The 20,641-nt window shown below is 39.2% G+C and overlaps 1 protein-coding gene across 1 annotated transcript in view; it reads right to left on the reverse strand.

The window, feature by feature from the left end:
- Positions 1-1,071: 1,071 nt before the first annotated feature.
- The window catches only part of LOC124716925 (X-ray repair cross-complementing protein 5), a 134,262-nt gene continuing 114,692 nt past the window's right edge, over positions 1,072-20,641 (reverse strand). Inside the window, exons 11-13 of the mRNA XM_047243503.1 lie at positions 19,580-19,786; positions 7,420-7,556; positions 1,072-1,255 (exon numbers count right to left, since the gene is read on the reverse strand). Coding sequence (XP_047099459.1) covers positions 1,241-1,255; positions 7,420-7,556; positions 19,580-19,786 — 359 coding nt within the window. The 3' untranslated portion in view covers positions 1,072-1,240. The remainder of the gene's footprint in view (positions 1,256-7,419; positions 7,557-19,579; positions 19,787-20,641) is intronic.

Here is a 20,641-nt window from a genome sequence, read left to right on the forward strand (position 1 = left end):
ATTCAGATGTACAGAACTGTATTTTTGTCCTCAACATAAATTGCCTCTCAAGTCACATGACCTCAGCATTCTGCAGATTGCAAATATCATTGCAGCACTAGTACAGACACATTACACACGAAAGAACTATGGATTTTGTGCATGCATTTCATAGCCAACAATTCTGCATTCAATTTCTGAGATGAGCTTCAGAAATAGCATTGGAATGGTTAAGGAATGAGAGGATCAGGGAATTAGTGAAAAAGGAACCATTACAGTATAGGACAGAGAAATTAGGGCTCAGATGGAATTGGTATGTTAAGCAAACAGGAGAGAAGAGGATTCCCAGAAAGAAACATGGGATGATGGGAAGGAAAAAAGCCAAGAGACAGATAGCTAAAAGGAGTGAAGGCTGGACCGAGGTGGAGACAGACAGATGAAGATCTGGAATGAACTTGGCTTAAAGCATCAAAGAGCACTAGTAACAAGTGTCATAGCCCAGATGTTGCTACTTTTTAGCTATGGGAAAGCAAGGGATAGTCATCACCATTTTTTAGATTTTGAACGGTTTTACACAACTACTCTGGCATTACTTCCAGAATGCCATTATTTCCATTGTTATCTATTTATGTTTCTTTTATCTCTCGCGCTATACAGGGACTTAAAGATATCTTGGAATATTTTCCCTTTGCTGTTTGTTAATATGCCATTTGCTGTATTAACTGATGAAATGTGATCCAGTTATTCTTTGGTTTTCTTAATATTCTTTACATTTTCAATAGTTTATCTTACCGCACTGTTGTTGTATCTGCTCAGATCCTCTCAAAGACATTCACGAATAGTTCTATTTAATTTAAGATTTATCATGTTACCATCATTCTTAGCTTGAAATTCTCACCCCCTCTTTAATAGCTGCTTCATTCCATTCGAGATTTTCTTTTCTTTTGCACTATTTATACATGCTACATCTTTCGCTGTTTGCAGAATACCTTGTTAAATAATAATAGTAAGACATTATTGAAGTTGAGCTTTCGAGAACACAACCCTTAAATGACAACCAATAAAAAATTGTGAAAGAAAAATATAAATTTAAAAATAATATGTAGTTTTATTTGCATAGTTTTACACCTTCAAAATATACTGCTGCATTTGGGGATTAGGAACAACTGGTAACACTGACATAAGAATTATCTTGTTTTCATCACAAAGAAAAAATCCTCTGTCTTTCTTCTTATCTTGGCTATGGTGCTCCAGGCACTCTTCACAATGCCATGAGCTGCAACAAAAAAGGCAGAGATATAGCGTGATTTTATGAAACACATGACATCAATAGCACAATGTTGTCAGTCGTATGGCTTTGCTCATTAATGTATGACCAGTGTCAAAATTCAAAAGACTGCCACTCTTGTGGTGGCAGACACAATCTAACTGTGATGCCATTCCCCCCCCCCCCCCCCCCCCCCCCTCCTTGCTCCTTTTTTGGCTTGCACGAGCACAAATATTTTAAAATCTCATTAATGGGATACTACAAATAACAGCTAAGAGATCATTTCACAGCTGTCCATGCAACAAATCAAGAGTTAGACCTAAAAGGTCTGTTGTGTTACTTCTGGAAAGTACTGTGGCATTTCCATATGAGATATTTAATTTGAATGTATTCAATTTTGATAGTTATTCAAAAATTTTGGCAGGCACAAGTTATCTGGTTTTGTAGATAGTGGACCTAATTTTGAAATATGTTCTGTCAATTATTCATCCTTTTATTCTTTGAGTGATAAGCACGCACCACAAAGTGAGAAAAATGAAGCATGAAATGTAGTTCCAGCTAGGAACACAACTGGAAAAAGCTATTTCATTGTAGAAATCTTTTATACTGTGGATATGTATGACAACATTTGTATGACACGAGAATAATCTATCAGATCTTCGTTTCTGTGATTTACAGTATATATTACTGGAACACTTGACATACCAGTTGCCATTTCTTTCCACAATCTACTTCTAGTAACTTTTTCGCAAAACAAAACAAAGACACAGAAAATGATTTTTGATATTGTACATAGTTTTCAAACAATAAATAATTTTAAGTATGTGCATGTCAAATGCATCCTCATGTGTGAAGAGCACTCAAAGTATTATCTTTACCTCCTCTAAAAAGCCTGATTGGAACATTCTTCCTGTGATTACTGTAATCCATAATATGATCTCCAAATAACACAAAAATTAGAGTTTGTATTCTTAGCAGTTTAATGTAAATTCACAAAGTGCTTTTCACCAGACACTTTGAGAGATGTAAGGTGGTAAGAGACTCAATGAGGTACAGACTTCAAACGTCAAATACATTACAGTCTAGTTTATGAATGAAAATAACCAATGTTTGACAATACATGTTTTGATAGTTACAAAATATACTCTCTAAACCAGTGGCAGGTGGCTCCTTTTCCTGGCAGAAGTTTAAAAGGAAAGGAAGAAGAATAAGGAAAAGGACTAATGAGGTTAAGCAAATAGGAGGGTTATGGAAAGGTCGCCCAGAATCTAGGGTCAGGAGAGACTTACTGGACAGGGTGAAAAGGAAAGACATTTCTCATCAGTCTCAACCAGTCCCTGATCAACACGTACTGCACTTCCTGCTCCTATTCAATTCCTTTCCTCCTACCACACCATAATGTATCTGATTCCTAATTCTATTGCCTCCCACACTTCTCACTTGAGCTACATCTTTTCACTGACATCAAGACATAACACACAGGACACGCATCCGAGATGAAAGAGACACGGGACGCAACATGGCGGATCCATGCAGATGGCTGCAGATGAGTGTCACTGAGCTGCGTGGATCCCATAGTTGCTCCTGTCAGATCCAGCCGCTACCGAAAGCTGCAGACTACAAGCAGTATCACCAAATTCAGTGTGGAGCCACTCAATGTTTGTGACTTCAGTATACATTTGTACAGCAGTGACCACACAAGACAAGGGGAAGCATGATCATTTCAAAGAATGTGATGTGAGGAACAATTTGTTACAAAGTTTGTAGCTACACAAAGTAAGTCAGTAGAATTAAGAAAACGCTAATAGTCATATCTTACGAAAATAACAATTATCTAAGGGAATGAGCTAAACACAACAGAAGTGTCAATTCAAAGATCTTGTTGACATGAAACAGAAGTGTCAATTCAAAGAACTTGTTGACACGATATGCCCATTTCTGTTTGTTAAGTCACATTCTGCCAGTAAAAGCCAAACTAACTGAAAATCAGTTTAACAAATCGGACAGGACAACTACACACAATAGCTATGGTCGGTATGACAGGAAATCTTCATACTCACTACACACCGTATTTACAATAATGCTTATTTATTTGATTATCTACATTACTAACCAACTAACCTGGTAGATGGATCATGGACCCAGTTACTGGTTGCCTCTCTAATGGCCTCCAGGGCAACAAAATTTTGATTTTCAATATTTCACATAATTATTAAACAAATTTAAAAATTTAAAATTCTGTCACAATCCACTCATTAGGAAGTACAGTTCTGACTATATGCATCCAGTGTTTGAATATGAGAGTGCTTAGTGACTTCTAACATACTTTGGACACAATTTCAAACCTTTATGAGGCTTTTTCTCACTGACACACCTCACAAAATGATGAACGGAAAAAGATTTAGCACTTACTACATTTTCACTATTCTCACGGTAAAACGCCAGCATCAGTCATGATGTTGCAATTTATTACTTCTTTACTACTGACACGATTCACAGGATATTTTGCAGACAGTACCCACAAATTTTATCACTGTAGGAGATATAGTTCAGGAGATATGATGCCACGGACGTTTAAACGCTAGAAGAACTAGATTCTGCTTAACATGGTGTGTCAGGTACGGCGTTTCAGTTTATTACTTCTTTAACTCTATTTGCAAGACATTTTGCAGACTGTATCTATATACAGGATGAGTCAGGAGGAAAGGTACATGCTTTGAGGGCTGACAGTACTTGTGATACTAAACAAAAAACTTCACATGGGCATATGCCCTATTTCGAACAGTTTCCAAGGTAGAACACATTTAATACCACTTTTGTATGTTTTTCTTGAATAACTCCAAAACCGCACCCTCCAGCAAAAATGTGTCTTAGTACAAAATTAAACTACATTAAATTTCCTATAAAAAAGGTCCTATTGATTTTTTTCTCTAGAACTAACAGTTTGTACAAAGAGAAAATGTAGTCCATCAACAAAGGAGGTGGCTTACAAAACACTCGTTTGACCTATACTTGAGTATTGCTCATCAGTGTGGGATCCGTAGCGGATCGGGTTGACGGAGGAGATAGAGAAGATCCAAAGATGAGCGGCGCGTTTCGTCACAGGGTTATTTGGTAACCGTGATAGCGTTACGGAGATATTTAACAAACTCAAGTGGCAGACTCTGCAAGAGAGGCGCTCTGCATCGCGGTGTAGCTTGCTCGCCAGGTTTTGAGAGGGTGCGTTTCTGGATGAGGTATCGAATATATTGCTTCCCCCTATTTATACCTCCCGAGGAGATCACGAATGTAAAATTAGTGAGATTAGAGCACGCACGGAGGCTTTCAGACAGTCGTTCTTCCCGCGAACCGTACGCGACTGGAACAGGAAAGGGAGGTAATGACAGTGGCACGTAAAGTGCCCTCCGCCACACACCGTTGGGTGGCTTGCGGAGTATAAATGTAGATGTAGATGTAGATGTAGAGAATGCGAGAATGTTGAAAAACTCGCGTGACGTGCATGCTCTGTGTCTTACGTAGCTTTTTTGTAGGCTAATTTGAGGTAGCTTCCTGACTAGATAGACAACAAGTGTCCCGAATCAAACTGTTTATCTCAACTTGCTCTACACTCCTGTGGTAGGTTGTAAACAGTGACAATGTTTGATAGTACAGAAAACAAATAACAATGAATATTAAATATGTTCTATCTTGGAAACCATTTGGAATAGGGCATAAGTCCACAGGAAGTTTTTTATTCAGCATCACGTGTACTATCACGCCTCGAAGCATGTACCATTCCTCCTGACTCACCCTGTATATCTCGGCACATACTTACAAAATTGTATCACTGTATGAAATATAGTTTAGGAGAAGTCTTTAGAAACACTGAGATGCAGGAAAAACTAGCTTTTGCTTAAAATGGAAAGCAAATAACCCAGGCCACATTCATCCAGTGTTTCACAATGAGAGCACTTAGCAACTTCCATTACACTATAGAACAGGTCCGAAATTATTTTTGAACTCTGCATTGCTTACATGCTTAACATACGATATTTAACACATTAATTCATTTGTAAAGTAGTTACATGTCTGAAGCTGTTTTATACCTGGGAGATTGATTCTTTAAAGAATTAGGGGTTTACTGGTTTTGCACTAATTGATGTTTGTATAATAAAAATTGCTAGTAATTGAAATTATGTACAGTTTATGAGACAACTGACTGCACTGGAAGACAGCACAGGTAACATCCCATAAGAATGTTGGGCTTCAATTTTAGGCACTACTTACAATCCAGTTAAACTGTGCAATACCACTAACTACGGTTTCAGTATTAACTGATCTTTACCTCCCTTGTGCTCACTAGAGCTGGACAACTGCTTGGATTGGTGGAAAGGGGGTGAGGAAGAGGGAATTAGCCATGTTCTTTCAGGAGATCCATCCCAGCTTTACACTGAAAAGATTTACAGGAATTACCGTATTTACTCGAATCTAAGCCGCACTCGAATCTAAGCCGCACCTGAAAAATGAAACTCAGAATAAAGGAAAAAAAATTTCCCGAATCTAAGCCGCACCTGTAATTTCAGAATCGAAATTCAAGGGGAGAGAAAAGTTTTAGGCCGCACATCCAAATTGAAACAAAGTTGGTCCATTGTAATATGAGACACAATTTAGGTCGAATGAATGATGATACAGCTACAGTAGTTTGGTTCGAGTCCTAAGCATAGCAGTTAAGCTTTACCAGGTAGCCATTGCTATGCGTCAGGCGCTCCGTCCGTATTTATTCGGGTACCCTTCCTTTTTCACGTGCTTCGTCTGGTTTGAATCAATTGCTTAATTTGCTTCCATCTGATAATTGCCGTTTTCTTTGTTATAGGTGTTAACGTCACTCTTAAGCTGAAAATGCAGTACTGTACTGTGTCATGCATTGTTTGTCGCATTCTGATAGTGCGTGTTTACGGCCTGTCGCGGCTCGCGGCATGGCTTGCTTTTGTGCGCGCTACCGCCGCTTACAAAAAAAAAGAGAGGAATCGCCTCATTAGCGAAACTATGGCAAGAGACTGCTATTTGTTGTTACTTACACTGCTGCTTTCTTTGATAATGATCAACAAGAACCAAATAACAGACTGCGTATGATAGAACATGTTCTGAAAGAGAGGTAGGTGAAAATTTTTCTCCGTTTGAAAATCTTTGCGGCCGCTTCTTTAGTATATCAAATTCTGCACAGAAATTAGTCATCTTAGGTTTAAAAATCTAGTCAGTTGCCGTGCTTCATTTCTGACTGTATCACTATTAGGCATAAGAATAATACGAATATAAACATGACACGATACGTATATTCTTCCACGTTTGCTGTTGTCTCACTCTAGTTTCGTAGTTTATTAGGCAGGCAGGATTTAAATGAGATAGCAGCAAACATGAAAAATACATGGCAAAATGTTTATATTCTCATTATTCTTATGGTGAAGAGAATACTGCACGTGATTCACATTTCATCAGGTTCCTATTAGCAACCATCTCTTCTCACAGGTAGGAAAAAATTGAGAACGTAGAGTTGGCCATATTGACAAACATCCCAAACAGTCTTGCCAGTCGGATTTTCGTAGTACATTGAAATTCTGCTACATTCGAAGATGAACAATACGGAATTTGTATTTACTTCATTGGATAATGTATGAAAATGCAGTGGTTGAAACTCGGGGCGGAGAAAAAAAGCTCGTCTTGCACCCTTCTTTTTTTTTTTTTTTTTTTTTTTTTTTTTTTTTTTTTTTACTGGCGCAGAGGTTTTGGCGCCAGTATTTATCTTTGTGCCTACAAAGCTTGCCTGTGTGGCGCTACATATATTCGACGGCAGAAGTTAGTTGTGGCGGCACCTACCAACATTTTTCAGAACTTCCGCTTGCTTTGCACTCGATTCTAAGCCGCAGCCGGATTTTTGGATTACAAAAACTGAAAAAAAGTGCGGCTTAGATTCGAGTAAATACGGTACATGAAACCCAAATCTGGAGGTTTGACTACTGTCTTCCCATAGACAAACTGGAGCCTCAGCCCTGCTCCACTTCGTGCATTCGAAGCAGTTTTGTGGACGTCCACTGATGCAGAACTACATGAATATTATGCAAACATAAACACTGCTGTAGGCTCTGCACGAACCAGTAACAACATTTTGAAAATTCTATAGTACTGGTAGTACTTACTAAATCATCTTCATCTTGAAAGCCATCATCTTCACTCTTTATGGACTCTCTAACATCTGCACTGAAAAAGTCATTCGCTTCTTTTTCACTCACAGAACTTCTCACGGACTCGGAGGATGATATGAGACCAAGTTTTGCTGTGGAAAACATTAAGTCTGTAGTTACTGGGAACACTGCTGCATCTCAACATAAATTTAATTTAATTATATAACATGGAAAATTCAGTTCAGAGAATTACGAAATTCATAGAGCCACAGAAACTTTACCTCTTGGAGGTACAATTGCCTATACTGCAGGCAGGAATGGATAAAAATAGATCACAGCACTTCTAGCTTCCGGAACTGTAGGCTCAGTGTCAGGAAGAGGAATTGGTTGAAGGCTGGGAGGGGGTGGGGGTGGGGTGGGGGGTGGGGTGGGGGGGTGCAGAGTGATGTGCCCCTCATAAAAACCAGGCTTAGAGGGACCATCTTGCATGAGGAGGAGTAGAGGGAAAGATGAAGAACCTGATCACACATATGGGTGTTCCACTCTATGGCACTGGTACAATAGGTAGCTACATTTGAAGACAGATGTTGCCGCTGACACAAGTCAGTGTTACTTATGAGTGCTGCCATCTGTCAGTCGACATTAAAACAAAACTGACATCAACAGATAGATTACTATGTACATCGCAGACACTTCAGTATATTCTGCTGAGGAGTTATCACTGACAACTGGCGTACTTCGTGCTCATAGAATTTGATGATAAATGCCTGCACATCAGTTTCCTAAAGGAGTTTGACACACCTGTCAAAAAGAACCAGAAAATTTTGACTTTGAAGATTTCGGAGAACTGTTAAGTCTTATTGCATAAAACATTTCAGCTCTTTTAACAACACTGTCTGTATGACGAAGTGTTGTAGTTTCTAATCGTGAAGCCAGGTCTGATTTGATTCTTGCTAGTGGCAACACTTTTTCTTTACTTTTATTTGACTTCAATATATATTATCAAACTGGTGTGTTGATCAACAAATGTTGAATCACAAGAAATATATTTGGAATTTAAAATACTATTATACTTCAGGTGCACACTTTATTAGTGACATGTGAAAATTTGTGCTGGACTGGTTCTCAAACCCGGATTTCCTGCTTTACACAAGCAGTCGCCTTAACCATTTTGGCCATCCAAGCATGCCTCCCACACTGGCTCAAACCTCTATATGTCACCGTTTGTCCACATCCCGCATTTGCACAGTTGCAGTGATTCCTGCACAGGGATAGATTTATTCATTATTGTCGCGGACTATCTAGGCGTACAAAACTATTTCGCAGTGTCTGTGTTTTACGAGTACTACACAATGTTCTTCAGACATGCATGAACAGCTGAAGGAACAGACACTGCTACAAATCTACAGCTGTGTGAAGGAGCAGAAATGTATTTGCAATAGCATAGTACAGTATATCTTAAAACACAGGCGATGCAAGTAAATGTTGAATCATTTTTCTGGAGGATATGATAGACCAACATTGTTTCTGCTTCTTTGTTTTCATCTGTAGTTTCCTTTGGCCACACTGATTTCATTCTTTGTGAATGTTGCTCCTTCTGTTCTAGTGTCCACTTTCTTCCAGTTCAGTAGTTTCGTCGTGATGAGCGATGGTGAGTAAATAAGACAGTAATTTCTAAGCGTATGTCAACACAGTGCTGTAGAGACATAGGTATAAAATATGTATGCTGTGTCAGTCTGTGGTTATATAATGAAAGTGTTTGTATTATTTTGCTGTATGATGGAAAGCACAAATTATATTTTTTAATTATGCTCCAAGACGAACAACAGATACCAACCGTTTCTTCCTTCCATTTCAATGCATTATAGTGTCTACAGTTTTCCACCCAACCCCTTAAAATGACTAATTTATGATTAACATAATCAACTAATAGATCATAATCAAATGAAGCCTCACCAGCCCCCCTCCCCCCCCCCCCCCCAAATCCCCCATGTTCCACATGTACAGGTACGTCTCTCTGCTTTCTGTACAACCTTTAAATGATGCCATCATCATGAGTTTTCAAGCACCCCAGGAGCTGTAAGAGACGGGTGATACACAGCTTCCAAAATGCAGCACACTTGTGACTGTCCCCCTGCCTCCGTAACTCTTAAGGCTGCCTGACATTCTGCATCCAAGTTCCAGCGGATCTGAGATTGCTCTAAGGTTTGTTAGATTTGAGTAACTTTCGCAACTCAGACTCTTGTAGAACTATACGTTAAATCAGACTTCGTTTATGAGGCCATCATAACAGTTTTAAATATGATTCTTTGGCTTACTGCCTTGTTTCATTGTTGAATCCACACAAAAACTCTCCAGCTATGCCAAGTGGTGTAACAACTCAATATCATAAACCATGTGCTTAATAACATCGTATTTGCACTGTCACAGAAAAATAATGTACAAAATATAAACACTAAGAGTCATCGACCACTGCACCAGTTTTGTCTGCATCCTAATCACATATGAGGCACTGAGAGCACAAGCAGACTAATCTACACTTTTTGTGGATTTGAGGTACTGACATGATGTGATAACAGCATACGATTATTATGCAATGCCTGTTGATCTGTTCATTTATATGAAGGTTTGTCTCATTTAGCAACATACATATTTCTGCTGCACTCAACTGCCGATAGATACTGCTGAGAGCAGAAGTGGACTTGCGTCATAGTCCTTTTTGCTCTGTGCTGTCCGTCCACTGTCACTGCATGTGACGCCGGCCAACGAAGGACTTGTGTATTCAGCATGGAACAATGTACTGGACTAGTGACCATGTGGAAATGTAAGTAGTTGTTCAGCATCGAGGACCCTGTGAAAAGCGTGGAGGAGCAATTTGCAAGGTTAGTTGTTGTGTTTCTTTCTTTTGTTTGCAAATAACATTGTCGAATGTACACTAACATGTTCAGATTCAAAGACATCCAGAGGTATATCAAACGGTGCTTTGTTCACAAAATGCAAGTTGTTTTTCTTATGAAAACACAATGAAATACAAATCATACTTTATTTATTGCTATACTGTGTAATCAAGTAACGATCACTTTTAATGTTATGTACACAACAGCATTTTACTGCCTGCCGAGTCGTGTTGTGCAATTGCTTCGCCCGTGGATACCAATGCACACATTGACCATAACTGTCATGTAGTTAATATTATGCTGAGGGATGGATATTTTTATTACACAGATGTTTGCGTCCGATAGGGAACTGATGGGAGAAGCAAGAGCGAGCATGGCTGCAGCAACAACTTTTCCAGAGGACGCGCTAGAGACAAACGATGATGCTATGATACAGAGCCGAGGAAAGAAGCACCTTAGAAACGAAGATAAATCGCTTCGTAACATTAGGAAGGTATGGAGAGCTTTAGGTCAAGAGTATGCCAACCGTAAGGGTAACCTTGTACCTCAAAAGGAACTGCGGACAATCAGCGAGTGCCGGTACGAGTGCCAAAAAAACATCAATGAAGAACGGCAGGAATAAGTGTTCAGTGAGTTTTATAATTTAGGCAGCCATGATCTGCAGTCGGCTTTCCTATTTACCATGATTAAAAGTTGTTGATAAAGCACGGTCTTAAGCAGGTACGCAACATTCATGCACGGAAAAGACAAAATTGTATTACTTGCTCAATTCAAATAGGTCTAAAACTAGGGTGTGCAAAAGGTTCTTTCAGAATACTTTAGCCATACCTGCTGGAAGAATCAACAGGGTACCCAAGAGTACGGGGGTGGGGGGGTGGGGGGTTGGGGGGGGGGGTGGGGGTGGGGGGGGCAAAGCAACCCCTCTTCATGATGGTAGAGGCAAAGGTGAACCCGGTAATAAAACACCTCCCCACAAAGTTGATGTAGTAAAATGTTTCATAGAAAAATTTCCGGTGTATGAAAGCCATTACACGTATCATAAAAATAACAGCAGAATGTATTTAGCACCAGAATTAAATTTATCAATCATGTATTCACTGTACTGTGCAGAGGAGCAAATGCCCGTTTCTCATTTTATTTTCCGCAAATTTTTTTACGAAAACTACAATTTCTCATTTCATCCAACAGTGTCTGACTCTTATCAAACGTGCAATGCTTTGCAGGTAAAAATAACAGCTGCCAGTAATGATAAGGAGAGAACGGAGTTAATTGCAGAATGTGAATTCCATCACCAAAAAGCTGAGTATGCAAGGGCAGGTTTACAGAGTGATACTTTGCTTAGCACATGAGATGGCAATGTTACAGTGGTAACATCTGATTTGTTGAAAACTTTACCTACACCAGTCATCTCAACTGGAGTTTGCTATTGCAAATGTCAGTTGTGGACATATTGCTTTGGCATCCACAATATGCACAATGATGCATACATGCTTCTGTGGAATGAATCCATTGCATCGAGAGGGCCACAAGAAACTGGTTCTTGTTTGCTGTATTTCATTCACAGTTTTGTCAGAACTGAAAAACTAAATATGTACTCTGATCAATGTGGACGCCAGAATAGAAACATAAAAGTTGCTGTACTGTATCAATACACTGTAAGTAGCTCACAGTTTTCTGTGAAGGAAATAGACCATAAATTTTTAGTTAGTGGACAGTCGTACCTGCCCCGTGATCAAGATTTTGGCTTGGTTCAGAAACGAAAAAAGTATTTTCCTAATATTTACCTTCTTGAACACTGGAATGATGTGGTAGTGAGAGCCAAAAAAAGAATTCATTCAAGGTAATCAATATGAATGCGGAATGTTTCTTTTCAACAAAACAACTCGAAAGAAATATCAAGAACTGAAAAATGTCTTCTGGCAATTGTAAAGTACAATGGTTGAACATACAGTGGCTGTGGTTTGAAGCAACCATCGGATTCAAAATATGGTATAAATACTCGAACCAAAGCCAAGAGCCATTTCAGGAAATTGATGTAGCCAAACGAATATCCACATGCATCAGCAATCTCGAACTGCTTTAAACTAATGGACACATAATTACAGAGGCATAAAAGAAGGATCTGTTCAGTTTGCTTCTGTATGTACCCCCACTTCATCATGATTTCTACAAAAATTTAAAAGTATCTTCAAATGCTGTAAAAACATTGCCTGTAGATGATTTTGAAAAGCAACATAGTGCTTAAAATTATAGAAACCAATGTAAAATGTTACATGTAATCCATACAATGCATAATAATAATAATAATAATAATAATAATAATAATAATAATAATAATGTAAACTATTGTCACATGCAATCTGTGATGGACTTTGTGCACTGAACAGCATGAATAATCAGTGTACTAACTGACATGTCATTGAGAATGTTCAAGTACTTGGAGCGAAAATGGACTAAGCCACAACAAAACTGCTAATACTCTACTATATAATTAACATTTGTGATGTATGTATGGCAAAATATTGTTTAATGAAACCACAATTAAATCTTATGCATGTTAACAGGCTCTAATGTATCACGGAAAAACATTCTTTGTGAGCCCTTACTATTAGGCCTGTTTCCTCCATATTGGCTTCCCCGGAGTTAGTCCACTTGTGCTCTTAGTGCCTCATATATCACATTGAAAAACGTTAGTAGTACTCAAAAAGGTACAACTTTCTCCAGTAGCCTATGGCCTTCTCAGCATTCAACTTCCTCCTATAAACAAGCAAATAAAAAGTTGAAGATTAATGAATCCCACTGCCCTCAAACTCTGGGCACAACCAAAAATCTACAAACCTAACTCTGCAGTTTAACAGATAGTTAACTCCAAGAATATACCAGAAACCTGTACAAACTTTCCCAACTATTAAATAATACCTTCAGGGAATTTTATAGTTTTGAAGCCACATTTTCAATTCAAAAATACGCATGTGTTAACAGCCCCCATCGAAGATATAAAAATCCCCACAGAAGCTAGATTTGCCTTCTCCGACACTTAACCTACTCACAGAAGTACCTACTAAACAGACAACCGAAATTATTAGAATGAAACCTTATCAAACACAAAAAACTAAACATACTGGACTACTTTTGAATGCATTATGGGAACAGCAGTGATCAATGTCTTATAAATAATTACTATTAAAACAGTCTTGATCATGATTTATTTAACAAGGTGACCGGTTTCGACCACTACTGTGGTCATCTTCAGACCACAGAGTAGGAACCTCTTTCTGTTGGAGAGTGGTGAGTAGTAGTGATTCTCCAACAGAAAGAGGTTCCTACTCTATGGTCTGAAGATGACCACAGTAGTGGTCGAAACCAGTCACCTTGTTAAATAAATCGTGATCAAGACTGTTTTAATAGTAATTAAACATACTGGGATTTCAGAGTTGGTCGATCTATCCGAACTTGTACTGTCCCACAAATACTTCTCATTTAATGATAAAATCTACCAACATAAAGAAGGCTTAGTTATGGGTAACAAAATGTCAAACTCCCTTGTTAATATAGTCAACAACCACTTAGAAAATAATTTTTTTGGGGGGAAAAATGAACTTGCTGAAAAAATTGTGTATTACAGGAGATATGTGGATGACACTACACTCCTAACTGATGGCACAAAAGATGAACTTACGAACTTCCTGCATTATTCAATTCACTTCATAATAAAACAAAGTTCACTATACAACACAAAAGAAACCAATCCATAAACTTCTTAGACTTCACAATCATTGATGAATAACAAGGACATAGTTTTTACATTTACAGGAAACCATCCTATGCTGATATCACAATAACCAATCACATCATCCAAAGACACGTCTGCTGGATTTAGTTCCATGATGAACAGGGCACACACATTATTCTTAAAATTCACAGCACTAACACAAGAAATAGATATCATCAACCCAACAGCAATAAATAATCAGTATTCAGTAAAATCAATTAACAACCTTTCCAACAAAATACAGGCCAGCATCAGTAATAGAAGCACTACAGGAAAAACAACTGACACAACGGAAATCTTTATAAGCATTCCCTAAATAGGCACAACATCACAAAAAATTGCTAACTTGTAAAGAGACACCAATACAAAAATACCTTTCTCCAGAAACAACAAACCTGGACACCAGCTAAATGACAAACTTATCATAAACACTCCTAGAGTTCACGAGCGGTATGTGGGCAAGCATTATCCTGTTGGAACAACACTGCACCTTCCTGTTGCAAGAATAACAAAAGAATGGGTCTAACAATTTTCTGCATGTAACAAGTGCTGGTTAGTGTCCCCTCCAGAATTGTAGCTTATCGTATCCCCAACCCCCAGACTTGGGCTGGGCACAGTGTGTCATGGGCTAATTCACTCCACATGCGAGTCCACATCAGGTCTATGTAATACACATAAACAACCATCACTTGCATCATCACGGGAGACCGTGGCATGCCATTCCACCTTCCAAGAGAACCTCACACAGCACCAATGGAGCTGTGCATGTCGATGCTGAGGCACGAGTGGAAGACGGACAAGAGATGTGTGTGCGCCCATATTCCCCCTGCTAGTAACTGGTTCGCAACAGTTCCTGTTGACATGTCTGGGCTCACAAGCCATCTTATCCGTGCTGTGGTAGCTGTAAGATCTGCCACTACTGCCCTTACAGGCGTTTGCGCTGCGCAGACATCCAGAACCTCATCTATGTGTGTGAGAATGTTCACATGACCACTGAGACCAGCAACATTCAACAACTGACAGCACATCGAAGTTGTGTGGCAATTCTCTGAAAGGACCATCCCACCACTGAGATGGGCACAGATCGACCCCTTCAAACTCGCTCAACTGGATGTAGGAAGCACGAGTGCACCTCCATGGTATTGTTACCTGCTTGCTTCACATGTTTGCACCCTGCTGAGCATTCTGCTATGAGCGTACTCTATTAAAGGGTAGACACAGGTAACACTGTGGTAGCAAAGTCACTACACCGTCTGTGGGCAGACAATGTTGAAACTGTTATCAGTACACCTACTCTCCCCTACCCTCCCCCAGGTGGCACATGCCGTAACTGGATTAAAATCAACACCATCTTTTCAGATCTACTATTTTTCCGTTCTGGCAGTGTATGCACATAAATACGTCTACTCATATTGTATTTCAAAATTATGTAACCACTACTGAAAACAGAAAGTGATTTGTCAATGTTGTCTTAGTTCTGTATAGCTTGAATTCACAAGAGCCAGTTTGTAATATGCCTAAATAATCTTAACAAGATCAGTTGTTGTTGTTGTGGTCTTCAGTCCTGAGACTGGTTGGATGCAGCTCTCCATGCTACTCTATCCTGTGCAAGCTTCTTCATCTCCCAGTACCTACTGCAACCTACATCCTTCTGAATCTGCTTAGTGTATTGATCTCTTGGTCTCCCTCTACGATTTTTACCCTCCACACTGCCCTCCGATGCTTAATTTGTGATCCCTTGATGCCTCAAAACATGTCCTACCAACCGATCCCTTCTTCTAGTCAAGTTGTGCCACAAACTTCTCTTCTCCCCAATCCTATTCAATACCTCCTCATTAGTTACGTGATCTACCCACCTTATCTTCAGCATTCTTTTGTAGCACCACATTTCGAAAGCTTCTATTCTCTTCCTGTCCAAGCTGGTTATCGTCCATGTTTCACTTCCATACATGGCTACACTCCATACAAATACTTTCAGAAACGACTTAAATCTATACTCGATGTTAACAAATTTCTCTTCTTCAGAAACGATTTCCTTGCCATTGCCAGTCTACATTTTATATCCTCTCTACTTTGACCATCATCAGTTATTTTACTCCCTAAATAGCAAAACTCCTTTACTACTTTAAGTGTCTCATTTCCTAATCTAATCCCCTCAGCATCACCCGATTTAATTTGACTACATTCCATTATCCTCGTTTTGCTTTTGTTGATGTTCATCTTATATCCCCCTTTCAAGACACTGTCCATTCCGTTCAACTGCTCTTCCAAGTCCTTTGCTGTCTCTACCAAATTACAATGTCATCGGCGAACCTCAAAGTTTTTATTTCTTCTCCATGGATTTTAATAACTACTCCGAATTTTTCTTTTGTTTCCTTTACTGCTTGCTCAATATACAGATTGAATAACATTGGGGAGAGGCTACAACCCTGTCTCACTCCTTTCCCAACCACTGCTTCCATTTCATGCCCCTCGACTCTTATAACTGCCATCTGGTTTCTGTACAAATTGTAAATATCCTTTCGCTCCCTGTATTTTGCCCCTGCCACCTTCAGAATTTGAAAGAGAGTATTCCAGTTAACGTTGTCAAAAGCTTGCTCTAAGTCTACAAACGCTAGAAACGTAGGTTTGCCTTTTCTTAATCTTTCTTCTAAGATAAGTCGTAAGGTTAGTATTGCCTCACGTGTTCCAACATTTCTACAGAATCCAAACTGATCTTCCCCGAGGTCGGCTTCTACCAGTCTTTCCATTCGTCTGTAAAGAATTCGCGTTAGTATTTTGCAGCTGTGACTTATTAAACTGATAGTTCGGTAATTTTCACATCTGTCAACACCTGCTTTCCTTGGGATTGGAATTATTATATTCTTCTTGAAGTCTGTGGGTATTTCGCCTGTCTCATACATCTTGCTCACCAGATGGTAGAGTTTTGTCATGACTGGCTCTCCCAAGGCCATCAGTAGTTCTAATGGAATGTTGTCTACTCCCGGGGCCTTGTTTCGACTCAGGTCTTTCAGTGCTCTGTCAAACTCTTCACGCAGTATCTTATCTCCCATTTCATCTTCATCTACATCCTCTTCCATTTCCATAATATTGTCCTCAAGTACATCGCCCTTGTATAAACCCTCTATATACTCCTTCCACCTTTCTGCCTTCCCTTCTTTGCTTAGAACTGGGTTGCCATCTGAGCTCTTGATATTCATACAAGTGGTTCTCTTCTCTCCAAAGGTCTCTTTAATTTTCCTGTAGACAGTATCTATCTTACCCCTAATGAGACAAGCCTCTACATCCTTACATTTGTCCTCTAGCCATCCCTGCTTAGCCATTTTGCACTTCCTGTCGATCTCAATTTTGAGACGTTTGTATTCCTTTTTGCCTTATTCATTTACTGCATTTTTATATTTTCTCCTTTCATCAATTAAATTCAACATTTCTTCTGTTACCCAAGGATTTCTATTAGCCCTCGTCTTTTTACCTACTTGATCCTCTGCTGCCTTCACTACTTCATCCCTCAGAGCTACCCATTCTTCTTCTACTGTACTTCTTTGCCCCATTCCTGTCAATTGTTCCCTTATGCTTTACCTGAAACTCTGTACAACCTCTGGTTCTTTCAGTTTATCCAGTTCCCATCTCCTCAAATTCCCGCCTTTTTGCAGTTTCTTCAGTTTCAATCTGCAGTTCATAACCAATAGATTGTGGTCAGAATCCACATCTGCCCCTGGAAATGTCTTACAATTTAAAACTTGGTTCCTAAATCTCTGTCTTACCATTATGTAATCTATCTGATACCTTTTAGTATCTCCAGGATTCTTCCAGGTATACAACCTTTTTTCATGATTCTTGAACCAAGTGTTAGCTATGATTAAGTTATGCTCTGTGCAAAATTCTACAAGGCGGCTTCCTCTTTCATTTCTTCCCCCCAATCCACATTCACCTACTATGTTTCCTTCTCTCCCTTTTCCTACTGACGAATTCCAGTCACCCATGACTATTAAATTTTCATCTCCCTTCACTACCTGAATAATTTCTTTTATCTCGTCATACATTTCATCAATTTCTTCAACATCTGCAAAGCTAGTTGGCATATAAACTTGTACTACTGTAGTAGGCATGGGCTTTGTGTCTATCTTGGCCACAATAATGCGTTCACTATGCTGTTTGTAGTAGCTAACCCGCACTCCTACTTTTTTATTCATTATTGAACCTACTCCTGCATTACCCCTATTTGATTTTGTATTTATAACCCTGTAATCACCTGACCAAAAGTCTTGTTTCTCCTGCCACCGAACTTCACTAATTCCCACTATATCTAACTGTAACCTATCCATTTCCCTTTTTAAATTTTCTAACCTACCTGCTCGATTAAGGGATCTGACATTCCACGCTCCGATCCGTAGAATGCCAGTTATCTTTCTCCTGATAATGACGCCCTCTTGAGTAGTCCCCGCCCGGAGATCCGAATGGGGGACTATTTTACCTCCGGAATATTTTACCCAAGAGGACGCCATCATCATTTAATCATACAGTAAAGCTGCATGTCCTCGGGAAAAATTACGGCTGTAGTTTCCCCTTGCTTTCAGCCGTTCGCAGTACCAGCACAGCAAGGCCGTTTTGGTTAATGTTACAAGGCCAGATCAGTCAATCATCCAGACTGTTGCCCCTGCAACTACTGAAAAGGCTGCTGCCCTTCTTCAGGAACCACATGTTTGTCTGGCCTCTCAACAGATACCCCTCCGTTGTGGTTGTACCTACGATACGGCCATCTGTATCGCTGAGGCACGCAAGCCTCCCCACCAACGGCAAGGTCCATGGTTCATGGGGGGAGGACAAGATCAGTATTAACCTAAATTTGAAAAATGATGTAGAGTGGTCAGGAAACTGAAAATAAGCCCCCTGAACTCGGAATGCTTTGTACATTGAAATAAAATCATGATCTGTGACTGAAGGCGATTTGTCTGTTATTTTATGAATTTAAAAGAGTCACAGAAGCACCACACAGCAATGAATAAAATTATATATATATATATATATATATATATATATATATATATATATATATATATATATACAGTAAAGCTGCATGTCCTCGGGAAAAATTACGGCTGTAGTTTCCCCTTGCTTTCAGCCGTTCGCAGTACCAGCACAGCAAGGCCGTTTTGGTTAATGTTACAAGGCCAGATCAGTCAATCATCCAGACTGTTGCCCCTGCAACTACTGAAAGAGAACACACACACACACACACACACACACACACACACACATTCACACAAGCAAGCACACCTCACAACTACTATATATATATATATTATATTATGTCCCAACAAACATAGAAATCCTAATAAAAGTAATTTACAAATTTTCAATGGAAATTTGTTACACAGTATAGTTTGTTTTTGAGGAAAATGGTGTTGCCTCTCTTAACATGGCTTCTACTGAACTATCCTTGTATTATTTTACAGTTCCTGTGCTTACAACGATTTGGTGTTAAACATATGGTTAACTGACATACCTGCAACAATCATGTTCCAGAATTCTTCCTTCATCAACATTTTGAGCATTTTCTTATGCTGAGTGATCCACTCATTATATAAGAGTGGTTCTATTTCCACAGATTTACTCCTGAGAGTTTTGACAGCAGAGAGGGCCTTCTGATACTGCTGGGGTGAGAATGAACGTTCCACAAGCTTCTCTATTGCACTCTTCATACTGTTGAATGCTGAAATTCATATGCAATAAATCAGTATTAACCATTTCTGTTGCTAAAATGGCTAATTTTTAAACTATCAAAAAAATAAAAGATAAAACAAACCTAACATGACTAATATGAACCTGCTAGTAACAAGCTCACAGCAAAATAAGAAAGAGTTTATCTGAATAGGATGTCGTTACTGTAGTCACCAGTTAACAATACATGTAGCAAACAGTATTGTTGAGTATGGACCACCACCGTGTCTGGGGTTATTACACTTTGAGAAAATTTTCAATGAAGTTTTGTCAAAATCTGTACCAACAGACAATGAAGCCACAGATCATCAGGTTACTGGGAAATGAAGAACTGAAAGCTGAACGAGACAAAGTGGTCCCAACATCCTAAAACTGGGAATCCAGTTTTTGATCTGTGCTGGAGATGACAGTCATGTATGTGTGAGGTGTGCTTGCTTGTGTGAATGTGTGTGTGTGTGTGTGTGTGTGTGTGTGTGTGTGTGTGTGTGTGTGTGTGTGTGTGTGTGTGTGTGTTCTCTTTCTTTTTCTGATGAAGTCTGTGGCTGAAAGCTTTGTGTAAGTGTGTTAGTTGTGACTGACTGCAACTTTGTGTGTCATCTTTATGATAAGTAGCAATCTATCTTTTCCTTACATTCTTGATATTCCAAACTGGAGCTTCCATTGTTTGAATATTATGAAAAGAATACACCGCTACTCACCATGTAATGGAAATTTTAAGGAGGAGACAGGCACAACAAAAATACTGCTAAATGTGAGCTTTTGACCAAAAGGACTTCTTGAAAAAGTACATAACACACACCCACACTTTGACTCAAGCACAGCTCATACACACACAACCACTGTCTCT

The sequence above is a fragment of the Schistocerca piceifrons genome, chromosome 9, assembly GCF_021461385.2.
Source record: "Schistocerca piceifrons isolate TAMUIC-IGC-003096 chromosome 9, iqSchPice1.1, whole genome shotgun sequence".
NCBI lineage: Eukaryota > Metazoa > Arthropoda > Insecta > Orthoptera > Acrididae > Schistocerca > Schistocerca piceifrons.